General features: G+C 36.9%; 1 protein-coding gene across 2 annotated transcripts in view; it reads right to left on the bottom strand.

Moving 5' to 3' along the window:
- ELAPOR2 (endosome-lysosome associated apoptosis and autophagy regulator family member 2) overlaps positions 1–15,525 on the bottom strand; it is a 121,668-nt gene that overhangs the window by 18,509 nt on the left and 87,634 nt on the right. For both annotated transcript variants that reach the window (XM_060778200.2, XM_067468899.1), the window contains 9 exons: positions 14,351–14,456; positions 12,910–13,062; positions 11,477–11,565; positions 9,187–9,367; positions 7,335–7,463; positions 6,892–6,982; positions 6,276–6,378; positions 4,651–4,788; positions 1,567–1,830 (listed from right to left, as the gene is read on the bottom strand). In XM_060778200.2, coding sequence (XP_060634183.2) covers positions 1,567–1,830; positions 4,651–4,788; positions 6,276–6,378; positions 6,892–6,982; positions 7,335–7,463; positions 9,187–9,367; positions 11,477–11,565; positions 12,910–13,062; positions 14,351–14,456 — 1,254 coding nt within the window. The remainder of the gene's footprint in view (positions 1–1,566; positions 1,831–4,650; positions 4,789–6,275; positions 6,379–6,891; positions 6,983–7,334; positions 7,464–9,186; positions 9,368–11,476; positions 11,566–12,909; positions 13,063–14,350; positions 14,457–15,525) is intronic.

The raw sequence follows: 15,525 nt of genomic DNA, 5'->3' as shown, positions 1-15,525 counted from the left end.
TCCCTCCCTCATTTTTAGACCAATCATGATGAAACTTGCTAGAGTGGTAGAACTCATGGATCACTGTTAACTCACCAAATTTCATAACTTTTGACTTATCCATGGATTTTTGGCAATTTTTCAATTTTTTTATAAAACATTTTTATAGACTGACCCAGCTTAAATACAAGTTCTGAATGGAAATTTTCTATAGGCAGCCATGGCTCAGGGAGAGTGCGCCGGCTTCATAAATATAAGTCTGTGGGTTCAATTTCCCTCCCCTGCCAAGGAAACTTTTTCATTTTTAAAGTATTTTTTTAAATAATAAAGGAAATATGTTCCTGGTTTGGAACATATTTCCTTTATTCCAAGGTACTGCTGTTAAACTACAGGACCTATTGCAATCTCTACCATTGGGGGCATGGCCTTCAAGAATGGCTGTGCTTAGCCACACTCACCTCATCCCTCTTTGCATCGCTACTCGCCAGGGAAGGGAAACCGCAAGATTTTAAAACTGTTTGTTTAGATGTATTGTCAAAGGCTTTCATGGCTGGAATCACTAGGTTCTTGTGGGTTTTTTCGGGCTATAGAGCCATGTTCTAGAGGCATTTCTCCTGACGTTTCGCCTGCATCTATGGCAAGCATCCTCAGAGGTAGTGAGGTCTGTTGGAATTAGGACAATGGGTTTATATATCTGTGGAATGGCTGGGGTGGGGCAAGGAGCTCTTCCCTGCTGCAGTTAGGTGTGAATGTTTCAGCTGATCACCTTCATTAGCATTAGAAGGCCTGCCTGAGCCTGGGAAAATCTCTTGCTGGGAGGTGTTAATCTGTGCCTGGTTGTTTCCTCTCTGTTGTTTTGCTGTTGTAATTTTAGAGTTTTTTAATACTGGTAGCCAGATTTTGTTCATTTTCATGGTCTCTTCCTTTCTGTTGAAATTGTCCACATGCTTGTGGATTTCAATGGCTTCTCTGTGTAGTCTGACATGGTGGTTGTTGGTGTGGTCCAGCATTTCTGTGTTCTCAAATAATATGCTGTTTGTTTAGACTTTATCAAAGTTGCTTAATGGTTCTGAAAATCAAAATAACCATGGGAGACATCCGAACATTACAGAATAATTCCGAGAAATGTGTAAGTGGTTCAAATTCGGATTTGCCCCTCCCTGCATGTTTCGAATTTGGTTCAAAAGTCCAAATTCGGCAGGTTTTTCCGACTTTAAGGTTTTTCCGAACAGAACCTAAACAAGCCTAATTCCTACTCCACCAAAAACTTGACCATTTCCATTTAAACTTGTCCATTTGTTGGAACAAAAGAGAAAAAAATGGATAACTTTCTCAAGTGCAATCCTGTGGGGTTTCTGACACTTACTGTGACAAGGCATGCTTCTAAGCTCTTTATTTTGTAACTCTTGTGCTTTACTCATGATCTTTAGAGTTTTCCAATGCTACCACTGGTTGAGAACCTGAAACTGAGTGAGAGTCTTCTTGTTATTTATTATTGCTAAAGTGTTGGATTAGACAGGCCATTGATCTGGTCCAGGCTATTTATATGCATATTTGTGTTCAAACATCAGGAATACTCTTCTTTACCTCTGTGCTTTGGCTGCCAGGGCCACAAGGGACACATGCTTCTTGGCCATACACCTGATGAATGGACAGGTATGTATTGGGAGGACATTCCTTGCACTGGTTGGTTTCTTTTTCTATATAGTGCCCAGCTGGACAGGGGATGCAGGAGGAACCAAACTGTTCAGAACCGATGGCACAGGCCTGACAAGACGAAGCAACACCATCAACGGCATTGGTGACAGTGATTGAGTAGATCTTTGCCACATCATTGATGAGCTTCCTGCTCTGTAAAGAAACAATAAAAAGAATAACCTCTGAGACACATTCCAAATACTTCATCAAACACTTGTATTTTATTCTTGATTATTGAACTTAGAATTTCAAAGCACTATAGATGACCAATTATAAGACAACTGTGGTAAGCAAAGCAAGTTGTTTCTGAGAAGTAAAAGAAAATGACTCCTGAATTTATTACAAAGCCATGGACCCATTAAATCATTTCTCTGGTTTACTAACATGCACTGCCCTCTACTGGGTGACTTTCTGGTTATTCTTATTTATTTCTTTTTGTAATTCAATATAATTCAATGTGTGCGGATATATTTTCAGACCACCTGTCAACTTATGTCAACCCCATGAATTGTTCTTTGGATTTTCTTAGACAAGGAAGAGTCAGAGGTAGTTTCCATTGCCTTCCTCTGAAATATAGCATACAGCACCTAGTATTCATCAGGGGTCTCCTATTATTAATCAGAGCTGATCCCGCTTTAGCTTCCAAGATCAAATAGAATTTGGTGCCTTTATGGCATTTTGTAGCAATATGTTTGTTTTGCTGTCTGTGCCCCTGTTCAGAAGATTTCACTTCACTTTCTGTCCCTGTGACAACTGAATTTTGAAAATTTTGGCTTTTTGTAGAACAATGATTGGTGATAAAGCTTTAGTGGAGAGACCGTTTCCCCACAATAACTTTAGGAATTTCCTTTCCTAGGAGAAGATTTTTCTCTGACTTCCTCTCACCCCATTCCTAACTAGGAGTCGGATGTATGTATCTCAGGGACTACCTATATCTAGTCTCTGTAGCTAATGTCTGTGTTATGAAAATTTAGACATTATCATAATGTTCCAGTAATGAAATAATTATAAATACTTTCTGTGGTTGTTTTTAAGGTTAAATAACCTCTCATTTGGATAACTCTTGGCATCTAATCCTTACAGTGTGAGACTGTAATTTGCCAAATACAGTAAGAGTAAAAATCTGGAGCAGGGATGTCAAACACATTTTCATCTAGGGCAGTGGTTCTCAACCTGGGGTCCCCAGATGTTTTTGGCCTTGGTAAACTGGCTGGGATTTCTGGGAGTTGTAGGCCAAAAACATCTGGGGACCCCAGGTTGAGAACCACTGATCAACCTCATGGTTGCCTTACAAGAGCTACTAAATCCATGGAAAGAGACCCCGTAGATACAGAGAGACAACTGTACATTTTTACATAGTAGTTGGTCCTCTTTAATGGGGACCCAATTTTGGTCCCTAGATGTTCTTATTATTTATTATTATATTTATTTATACCCCACATTATCTATCATGAAGGAGACTCAAAGTGGCTTAACATAAAAGCATTAGCATACAATTTAAGATATACAAGTATGCAAACATTAAAACAGAATTAAATATAAATAGTATTTAAAAATTCACAGTTAAAATCCACTAAAACATATTCAAAGTTAAAACTCCTATCACTTTGAGTTATCTGCCAGATGGACAGGTGATAATGGGATATGCAACAAAAAAAGCAGTTGTGGCTCTGCAGTTAAGGTTAAAAGACAGTTTAAAGTCAGACAGCATATCCACAAGCCTTGTATCTAAATTCAAACTCCACTATCCTGACCAAACAGAACAAACTGCAGCCTTTCCATTATTATTGTATTACAACTGCCATCAGTTCCAGTCATGATGTCTAAGATGAGGAATATAGGAGTTGCAGTTCAGCATCTGAAGGGCCACATAAAATGACATGATGGGCCAGATTTGGCCTGCAGACTTTAAGTTTGACACATGTGATCTAGAGATGCCTATATTCAAAACTAAAACATAAGATTGGATTTTGAGCATGGAACCTTTATCACTAACTGTCTAAGCTGATGGTGATTGGCAAGGAATTTCAACTGCCACGAAAACAGAGCTGCCAGAATATTATAGTTCAGATTCTGTGAAAGAATGAAAAGTTCTCAGGTTAGCATCATAATCTGGACCATAAGCACAGCTATAACTGCAGTAAAGGCAGATCATAACCTGAAGGTGTGTTGTACATTTTGCTTTCATCCAAGCAAACAATATCTTAGCTACAGAATTGTAATACTCTCCAAAGAGCACACACCTGCATCTTACTGTCTCAAACTCCAAATTTGATGGCATTATGGATGTCAGTACATTTTGCTTATGATGTGTGCAACACATATAATTTCAGCCTCTTATCTATAACCATAAATTATGGCCAATTTGGGTTCATGGATTCTTACAACCCAGGCATATGGAGAGGAATATACTTGAAATACTTTGCACAAATGAACAAGAAGTAGAATATGGATTTGGCTTTAAAATGCTTTTAATTTAATCTTTTAAACTCTAAATTTTAAAAATCTGTTAAATATGGTTATAATGTGAATTTGTTGGACTGTGTTCATTTGTCTGACTGTGTTTGTTGTTTTTGTAAATGTAAATTGGGTTTTATCTTTTGGTTTATGTTATTTTGTATTTTTAAATAGCATTGGATGTTTGTAAGTCACCCTGAATCCCCATTGGGGAGATAGGGCGGGATAGAAATAAATTGTCATTCAATCATTCATTATTATGCTTTCAAGGTTTATTTATTATTTATTTACTTACTTCATTTATATACCGCTTTTCTCAGCCCTTAGGCAACTCAAAGCGGTTAACAACAGTAATTTCAATACACACATTACAAAACCATTGGAGCATTTAAAAACAATAGCATAACAACAATTAAACATCAATATGACAAATCATTCACGTCTCATCAAGGTTGTTTTTAATTTTAAAAACGTTCATCCAAGGTGTTTATTTCCAGAAATAATTGCAATACTCACATCTTGGCCTTGACTTGTTCTCTGGAAAGCCCATGTAAATGTAAAAGAAGCATTTTTTGTTATTATGTGTGTGTATGACTGCTTTTCCTTAATTCCACTCCATGATTCCACTACATTTGTGTTCTTTTTATTGATGTCCTGAAAACAAATAGCATCGAATAGACAATTAGTGTGTAGAACTAAGGTTGTTAAGCAATGCACACATCTCATTTTAACTCTTTAGTGGGAGGAGAGGCACAGAAGTTCCAGATGTGACTACTGTTTTGGCCACATGAAAAAAAAATCTATACCTGGTACCATGTTAACAAAAACCTTTTGTTTGAATGTAAGACAATATCAGTTCCCATGGAAGAGAAACTGTGTTTTGGGGGTCTTTCTTGTTTCTCCTCTCTATACATTGTTATCAATGGATGCTGGGTATAACCTGAACCCCAGTAACAAAACCATTGTGCTGGATTAACTGCTCTTCAATAGGAGTAGGCAACTCTCATGGATTAGGAGACAACATTAATGTCTTGGGAAAACTTTCAGGGTCACATTACAACCGTGTGTGTGTGTGTGTGTGTGTGCCCTCATGTGTTCCCTTGACATTTCCTAGGAGACATGGGAGCAATTTGGCCAAGCCATACTGAACCAGAAGAGGCTTTTTAAAAAACAGGAATAACATTTTTTATTGAGAAATTCATATCCCGCCTTTCTCTGAGCACAGACCCAAGGCGGTTACAATAGAATAAAAACATACAATACAAAGTTAAAAGAACCCATTAAAACATAAATATTTTAAACAGCAAACTCAATTGAAACCATGTGAACATTAAAATCAAGATTAAAAACTACCACTTATTTGGTTTAATTAAGCACTTTCTCGAAATGGAACGTCTTCACACCCTTCCAAAATGTAATTAAAGAAGGGGCCAATCTTAATGCTTCAGACAGTGTGTTCCATAGTGCAGGGGGCACCCCTGAAAATGAGCCCTCCCTGGTCCTTTTAAAATGCATGCCAGAAGGTGACTAGGTTGATACCAAGGTCTCCCCGATGGACCTAGATGTTTGCCTGGTTTCCATAAGGTCTCAAGTGTCTCAATACTTCCATAAGTATTTCCAAGACATTGTCTCTTGGGGCTAATATAGTCCAGGAGACATAAAAAGTGGCAAACATGATCCTCATATTCTAGGTGGTGCATTTAGATTTTTTTTTACGGTATTTGTATACCACCCTTCTCAACCCCGAAGGGGACTCATGGCAGTTCACAGCGTTGGCAACAATTCAATGCCATTGATTAAAAAAGCAGTGTAAAACATCAGAATTGACCTTCCCCTGATAAACCATTAAACATTATTAAATACATCACATAAAATAATATCACATATCACACAAAAACATAGCCGTTGTCCATAAACAGTCCTGGGTCAACTTTCACTTTAACTTTAAATATTCCTATGATGGGTCTCTAAAGGCCACAAAAAAAGCTCTGTGGGCTCCATCTCTACACAGTTAAACATGGAAAATCAGGAAACACATCATTTTGCCACAGATAGATTTGCTGAATGCAGGATATGTTCACTTGTACTGGTATTCAAACTATTGTAGCCCAATCATGTAAAAAAATTCCCATGGTGCTTACCGCCATGAAATATAGCACACAATCCGCTGAACAGATGGTCTCAAACACAAAGGTGATCCTTCCAAGTTCTGAGCCAGTGACACCAGTTACTGATGTTGGAGGTCTACCCAAGAGAGAAGAAATCAAACCATTACAAGATGGTTCAAAAAACATTTGCCAGACAATGACACAATGAAATAGCAACCTAGCAAATTATCTTCCAGTGTTGTCGTTTTATTTCAAAACGTTGTAATGCATTTCCTCCAGAAAGAGTTGATTAGCCTGAGCCTTGTATTGCAATTTTTATTAAACATCCTATTGTCCACCAGTGTATTTATATTGCAGGAAACAGGACGCCGCATTTAAAAATAAAGACTGAATGATTCTGGTTTAAGATAAACCGCCTCGAGTCGCCTCCAGGTTGAGAGGGGCAGTATATAAATAAGGTAAATAAAATAAATAATAAATATTTTGTATAGCAACAGAAATATTGTACCGAAAAATCAAATCAGTCTAGTGTTTATGTAAGGATCTCAGTAATCATCAGACAACTATACTAAAGCTGCTAACAAACATGACTCAATGTGAAAGAAAAGCTATTAAAATATAGAATTTTGGAAATTAAACTATTGCTTACTTGAATCCTGGTACATGAAGATTCACAATGAGGTAATCATTATCTGTACCTCCAGCTCCACTCCGAATGTGATCACCAGCTACTTCCCAACCTGAAAAGAAAATCATATTGATAAAGTAAAATAACATTCAATTTTAGAAATACATTTTAAACACATTAAAAAATCACTGGACAAAATATAGACAGACTCATCAACCCACTTCCTTTTTAATGCCTATTCACTGAGTAAACAAATTTATACTGGCTCAGGTTTAAGAGCATCAATATAAATGTCTTGAACCAATATAAAGAGTAAGCTTAGCATCAGGACAAAGTTCTATGACACCAGTAAGAACTGCTAATCACATTATGAGTGTTCCATGTAGTTTAGATCCATAAATACCACACTAACTTTCAAAATGTTGAAAGAAATATAAGTAACCAGTTCATGAAAACTCACTCACCATTCATCCCATCGCATTTTGAATTTCCAACATTGAAACAAGAAGTCTTCATATTGAGAGGTAGTACATTCCACCATTTGTATTCCAGTCCTAGAGCTGGTTCAGTACCAGCAGGACAGGTTTTGCACTCTACAGCAACAAATAGACTAGAGTCAGAAACAGTCAGAAAATAAATTTAGGTACCAAAAAGAAGTACCTAAGTTGATATGACAATGACAACATAAGTATTCACAAAGATGCTTTGTCACATGTTTCTTTTATAAGTATGGGAATTAGCCCAAGGACTAAAGACTCTAACGGTGTTGGGAGGGGGGGTGTTTGTGTGTTTAAAATGTAACCTACAGAATGGTATCATAACTGGAGCATATTTCACAAATACAGCAAGGAGGACAAACTCACAGTAGAAAAATCCTAGATGTGTATCTGACATTGTTTGATGCTTGGGCCCTGTCACAGGTACTGGATACTAACTAAAGGCATTTCTATATAGGCAGGAAACTTAATGACTGGTGGTGCAATACCGGCTTAACAGTGTAATTTCTCCAGTGGTGTAGGGCGCAGACACCCCATGATAATGCGGCATGTCTCATTAAGAGCCACATCCACTGTTTTAGCATGGTGAGATGTGTTTCACACTGGGCATGCATACTCAGCAGCAGAGTAGCATAGCACAAGGGCGGGTGTCTTCACTGTGTCTGGTTGTGATCCCCAGGTTGTGCCAGTCAGCTTTCGTATGATATTGTTGCTAGCACCCACTTTTTGCTTGATATTCAGGCAGTGCTTCTTGTAGGTCAAAGCATAGTCCAGAGTGACTCCCAGGTATTTGGGTGAGCTGCAATGCTCCAGTGGGATTCCTTCCCAGGTGATCCTCAAAGCTCAGGATGCTTGTCTGTTCTTAAGGTGAAAAGCAAATGTCTGTATTTTAGATGGATTAGGGATCAGCTGGTTTCCCCTGTCATAGGCAGTAAGAGCACCTAGAGCTTCGGAGAACTTCTGTTCAACCATCTCAATGCTCCCTGCTTGAGCGGTGATGGCATGATCATCTGCATAGATGAAACTCTCTGTCCCTTCTGGCAGTGGCTGGTCATTTGTGTAGATGTTGAACATGGATGGAGCAAGCACGCTCTTCTGTTTCCGCCATCTGCTTCTCTGGCCCTCGAACTCAACAAAAAGCTCCTGTTTTGTAGCAGGTTTCCTGTGAGGCGGGTGAGGTGGTAGTCCTTTGTGATATTATACATTTTTCTCAGGAGGAGGCAGTGGTTTACAGTATCATAAGCTGCTGACAGGTCTATGAACATGCCAATAAAAGCAGCTTTTCAGACAGTAGGTTTCAAATATTGATATGACTGCTTGTATTAAAAGAAAAATAGTCAGGGCTTAAGATAGTTGTTCTTTTTTTCTTCTTTCTTTCCAAAATATTATCTCTTAAGGAAACTAAATGTAGACTAACAAAAGAATCATTATATAGTATGACTTCTATATCTGCAGAAGTTACAATGGCAACATGGATCATTACAAACCCTATTGAAATGAATGACTACAAGCTGAAATGTCAATAGAGTTAACCTGGAGGACCTAGGAAATTCCTAGAGAGGTATATTTTGTTGGATGTGGGAGGTGAAACCATTCATGCAGAGCCCATGGTATTGGATCAAGCTGCTCTTAACTTTCTGAATTTATGAAATGTAATCCTATACACCAAATCACGGAAGATCTGTTCATCACTAATGTTGGTGAGACAGGTATGAAACATCATAGCCAATAATGCCTGTTCTGAAACACTGGATAAAAATGACTCTAGAAAGAAACCAATATTGGAAACAGACTTCTTAATCAATTCTGATTCTCTTACCCCTTGTTCCATCAGAAAACATGCCCAAAGGACAAGGAGCACAAAAGGATGAGCCATTGTTGTAGAAACCGGGATTACAGGGTGGACATTCTTTTCTCTCTCCTGAAGGTGGTAGTTTCATTGCTTCAGGGATGTCCTCCCTACATATTTTAGGTTCCACCCATTTGTACATGAGCTGAGTCTGAAATTAAAGAGAAACAATATAAATACAAATATAAATATAAATACAAATGCTTCTACTATGGCTTAGATAGAGATTGCATGCATGCAATGGCTGGCAGTGGCTATTATTATCAAGCAGCAATGACACCAATATTTATAGGAAACAAACTAAGTTTTTATTATAGGAACTCCATTATACAAGGGGTATTTTTAAGTAAGGTCCGTTTTGCTGTAGACACTCGTAGTTCGCACGCATATCGCAACGAGTGCATGCGTCGTGTACCGGCATGCCTCGGGAACAACTGTACTCAGTTTCCGCTCTGTAGCTAACCTGTATGGTTCTGTTCTGTGCTTTAAAAATGTTTAAGACTATCAACTCACCCTCCGCATGTGAGGTTCGCTCAGTGATACGGTTTTTGTCAGCAAGGAACCTGCCTGCTGCAGAAATTCATCGACAGATTTGTGATACAGTACAGTGATACTGTTATGAGTGAAAGCAAAGTGCATAAGTGGGTTCAATAATTCAAAGATGGCCGTGACAACATCCATGATGACGACAACGTGAAAACAGCAGTGAACTCTTGGTTATTGGAGCAGGCGGCAAATTTTTATGAAGAGGGTATTTTAAAATTGGTTCAGAGGTATGATAAGTGTTTGAACAAACTTGGCAACTATGTTGAAAAATAGAGTGAAGTGTGTACTTTCTGAAAATAAATTTACTTTTTTGAAATAAACTTTCGTTGTGTACTTATGTTCAAACGGACCTTACTTTAAAAATACCCCTCGTAGATAGGAAATCTCTCTAAGGATGCTAGGCTAAGTTAGAACAAGCAGAGGACCAAGTTGGTTTTCCTTTTGGATCAGTAAAAGGGCTAAAAAGGGGACGGGAAGTAAAAGTGGAATGAAAGCAAAGAGTATCAATCTAAGGCCCTTCTACACTACAATATAATCCAGATTATCAAAGCAGATAATCCACATTATCTGCTTTGAACTGGATTCAATGAGTCTACATTGTCATATAATCCAGTTCAAAGCAAATAATCTGATTTTATGTTGGCAATGTGGAAGAGGCTTAAGGAAGAGGATAGATGTGTAAGATATAAAGGAATTTCAGGTCACTGAAAAAAATCATTAACACTATCACTGTTGCTCTGTCAGGTGTAATTCTAAACTCTTTTTAAAATATATTTTATTAGGGTTTTGTTTAAAGAAATAAAAAAGAAAATGGATATTGGAAGTGGGAGAACAATATCATATATAGTAAAGTAGGAAATGTAAAAAAAAAGAATAAAGAAAAAATAGAAAGAAAATATTTGTGTGTGTGTGTGTATATATATAAGGGTATAAAAAAAGAAGAGAGAGAGAATATAAATTCTTGACGTTCCAAAAAGACAAAATCAAGGGGTGGAAGGTGATGCTCATGAGCTGAATGTGGTCCAAAAACTTACTTCTGTGGTGCCTCCAGGCAGTCTCTGGGACTACAGGGACACCATTTTAAGTCTGAGTTTCCTCTAGACTACCAAAAATCATGTGGAAATATAGCGGTTACCCTTTTTCCTACCTGCCAGAGCCACTATCCATCCTAAATCCCTCATTTTAGGTTCTGAATCAGCTGAAAATGACACCTGAATTTGACACAATATTACTTTCAGTACATCCAGGTGCATTGGTAGAGTCTGTTGAGGCAAAAGTCAGATGCTGCTACCCTTGGTTTGATGTTTCAACCAGCACAATATAATAATAATAATAATAATAATAATAACAACAACAACAACAACAACAACAGGGAAGATCAAGGTCTGGGTTTTTGTTCTTGGGAATTCTTTTTTTTTTTTAATATTTCAAAGCTGTAGATGGTAGAAGCTGTGGAGGACTGATTTTATACATCTGTAAGCAATGTGTTTTTTAAAAAGTTATTAAGAACCAGGATCAACATTTTATAACTCATAGGAAGGCAGATTTAGTTAGACAGTGTGTATACGCACATGCATACACACACACACAAAGCAATTCTGAATTGTCCAGCTTAAAGTCCTTAACGTGCAACTCATAGGCCCCCAATAGAGACTTTGGTCTATATTGTAAAGGCTCCTCTATTACAATAGCTATAGGAGGGCCTGTCACTCACCTTTCCATCTTGATCACATGGTGTATGGATTTGAAAAAAGTCTTTGCTGGAGCATGGAAGACGTTCCATACACTGACTTGAACCCTCATCTGAAAGTAAAATGCATTCATGAAAAAATACAATTAATTCAAGGAAAATGATGCTACTTGGCCAAGATTTCAAAGTTCCATCTGTATTGGTTTGTTCACATTTCCAGGAGATAGTTTTAAATGATTATTCTCTGCATGTCGCTATAGCTCCAGTTTTTTAAAACTAAAAACACAGATTTTTCTTAGGGAAACCTGTAGTAATACAGTTTGGGTGCCGAAGGCAAGCAAAAACTCAGAAAACCTTTTTGATCCTTGATTCTGCCATGTTAACATAGTACTGAATATTTTATTGCTGAAAGCGATTTCAGTTTATTGCATCAACTTTAACTGCTTTTCACAGCACTTTAGAAGAATGGGAGCTGCCTTTGTTTTGCCACAAAATTAGAGTTGAAGTGTCTTCGGAAACAGTAGATAAAAACTGAAGGTTAGACAGACAGGCACACTGATAAAGGCGAAAGAAGGATAATACATTATTTACTGGGACGGAAACTCCTCCAAAGAAGCCTCTAAAGAAATTACCGTATATACTCGAGTATAAGCCGACCCGAATATAAGCCGAGGCACCTAATTTTACACAAAAAAAAACTGGGAAAACGTATTGACTCGAGTATAAGCCGAGGGTGGGAAATGCAGCGGTGACTGGTACATTTCAAAATAAAAATAGATACCAATAAAATGACATTAATTGAGGCATCCATAGGTTAAATGGTTTTGAATACATCAATAAAATTGTAATTTAACATAAGACTGTCCAACTCTGATTAACCTTCTTCAATGTAAATATGCGGACGGATCCTTCCAATAATAATAACTAGACTAAAATAATAAATGTAATAAAAATAATAATAGAGTAAATAATGGAAATGAAATAATAACAGTAATAATAGAGTAAAATAATAAATGTAATAAAATAATAATAGAGTATAATAATAAATGTAATAATAATAATAAATAGAGTAAAATAATAAATGTAATAATAATAATAGAGTAAAATAATATAAATGTAATAATAATAATAATAATAGAGTAAAATAATAAATGTAATAAAAATAATACTAATAGCAGAGTAAAATAATAATTAATCTTGACTCAAGTATAAGCCGAGAGGAGCTTTTTCAGCCTAAAAAAGGGTCTGAAAAACTAGGCTTATACTCGAGTATATGCCGTATTTGTTACTAGACAAATCCTTTTAAAACCTCTCAGTATCACTCCATAACATTTACATTAGATCCTTTATCACAACCCTCTGACCAGCAAAATTACTGTTACCAAACAAATAATTATCAGCATAATTGTATTTTATTATTATTTTATTATCATTATTTTATGCTGCATAAACAATACCTGCATAATGTGTTTCTTCATCACACTTAGTGCATTCCTTAGCACCCTTTTCAGAGTAACTATTTCTAGGACAGACATGGCATGTGGAAGAGCCTGGTGTGTTGCTAAATGTACCAGGTTTGCAGGGAAAGCATTCAGACGTATAAGCCACTCCTGCAAAAACAAACATTTAAAATTAATAGTTCTGTTAGTAGACAAAGCATCAAATCCCATGGGATACTGAGAGAGAGACAATACTATGTTTTCAAATTAAACAATGACTGGTTATACTGTTATCACTAAAAAGACCAATTAAAATTGTTTCTCAATATTCCTAAAGTTTGAGGAAAGCAATTGGGTGGGGCGGAAGTAGATTTTGGAATCATTTTCTATTTTATAATGAACAATTTTTTAAAAAAGATTTCAAAAAGTCACCACAAAGTGACACATTTGTAGCATGTCACAAATGCCTAACATGTTTCAAACAAAAAACAATAAAGCAATGGCAATGAACACACACACACATGACTTTAATGAACTGATATTTTAAAAAAAAAAACAATCCAAGCTCTGGTGACAACAAAGATGAAGTATTTCTTGAGGGGCATCTCTTCAATCTCTTGCTCCAGGCCATAATTTTAAAGCATATTTCCTTTTAGCTCTAGTCTACCATAACAGCGACTTCAAGCACAGTGTTTCTTTCATGTGCACTTTCTTCAATAAAAATGTAAATGTCTTTCTGCAAATACAGTCATTGTCAGCAGATGTCACCATTTAACTTCTAGCTGAAGCTAAACTAAAGCCTGTCCCACATCTTACACTTTTATAGTAAAAATGAATTGTAGAAAAATGTAGGAGAATGAAGGAGAAGGATGGAAATGGAAAGATTACAATTAAAACTGAAATGTTGCATAATGTTATCCCAGAATAAACAGGTTTCTTGGGAAAACAGTAGTAATGTTGAATATGATTTCCTAATAGATTGCGTGGTGATCCTCTTTCATTTGGATGTTGTGATGGTGTCAGCCTTTCCTTATGATTTCAGTGGACATTAGGGCTTAGGTATTATTACAACTATTTCTTTTATAAGTGTCTAGAAAGCGCCACCAAATTATATATATCTGATAGTAGGTTCTTGTGGGGGTTTTTCGGGCTATATGGCCATGTTCTAGAGGCATTTTCTCCTGACGTTTCGCCTGCATCTATGGCAAGCATCCTCAGAGGTAGTGACCTCACTACCTCTGAGGATGCTTGCCATAGATGCAGGTGAAATGTCAGGAGAAAATGCCTCTAGAACATGGCCATATAGCCCGAAAAAACCCACAAGAACCTATTTATTCCAGCCATGAAAGCCTTTGACAATACATATCTGATAGTGTTGAACTATAACAAAGCAGAATTGTAACAATACAGTTTTGTAATCAAAAGCGGTCATAAAATTGCACTTAAATCTCTCGTATACCTTCAATAGTGATGTTTTTCACAAGTACAGGCTTCACCACCTGAGATCCCATTAGGATCCCTGTTGTTCTCCAGTATAATATATTAGTGCCTGACTTCAGTGTCACCTTTGAGAGGAAGGAAAGATGAAAATAATTATTACACAAAAGCTCATCTTGACAAAACCCATTTTGAAACAGGCTATTTCATGTGTTTTCTTTTTTAAAATAAGTAAACTTCTATGGAGGAATGGGCATTAACCCCAATTTCTTTGTCCTCATTAGACCAAAGAAGCCAATGTGGCCAAAGTTTCTGGGGTTTTGCACCTATCCTTCTTGTAAAATCTCATATCTGTTGCTATTTAATTAATGGAAGTAAATTAACTCATGCTGCATAAGCTGATCAAAGTTTGAGATGTAATCCACACACCACTAAGAAAACAGAGGGCCACAAAAACATGAGATACCACACACTGCTTTGTTGAATTAGCTTAAAGTAAGTACTGAGCAAATATAGTTCATACTGAGAGGTCAATTTTAAAAGAAACACACAATATTTTCTCTGTCCACAATTGAACAACATCCATTGTTCCACAGGAAAGCCTCACCCTGTTTATTTAGCAAACAGACTTTACCATATTTTAAGTACGATAAGTCATTTTTATGCAGGTGAAAGCTCTATCACACATAAACATGCATTTGGCACCATATTATATTTTTTCTTTTGAAAACTGCCTCTCGCTCAGACTCAAAAATCTTGACTGTACACCTGCTGAGTCTGTTTTGTGCCTTTTGTAATATATAGCCACAAAGAGAGGCTAAGTGAGTTCCTGTGTTTGTCCATATCCTCAGGACATTTTGAACTGTTGGTGGCCAGTAAAGACCAGAGGATAATAGATAAAAATAAGGAGAGATGGAATGCCAGTGGTCTCCAATCCTAAACTCTTTCTAGATTGACAATGGAGCAAGCCACTCTAGCTTCTCCTGGCTGTTAGCAAGAAGTCTTCTAATTTAGCAACCATAACTTGGTGACTTGTACATATAGAGTGTAACAGGTAGCCAAGGTCTGCATTCATAACAACTTGTTGGGATACACTGACTATTCTGCTCAGTATTCCAGGTCACATGTTTCTCTTATGGAAACAGTCTGGAAGGCCATATGTATCTATGAGTCCATGAAGAACACAGAAAGGAAGCA

Source organism: Anolis sagrei, chromosome 5 (genome assembly GCF_037176765.1).
Source record: "Anolis sagrei isolate rAnoSag1 chromosome 5, rAnoSag1.mat, whole genome shotgun sequence".
In the NCBI taxonomy this organism is placed as follows: domain Eukaryota; kingdom Metazoa; phylum Chordata; class Lepidosauria; order Squamata; family Dactyloidae; genus Anolis; species Anolis sagrei.
This window is presented reverse-complemented; position numbering and strand designations above follow the sequence as displayed.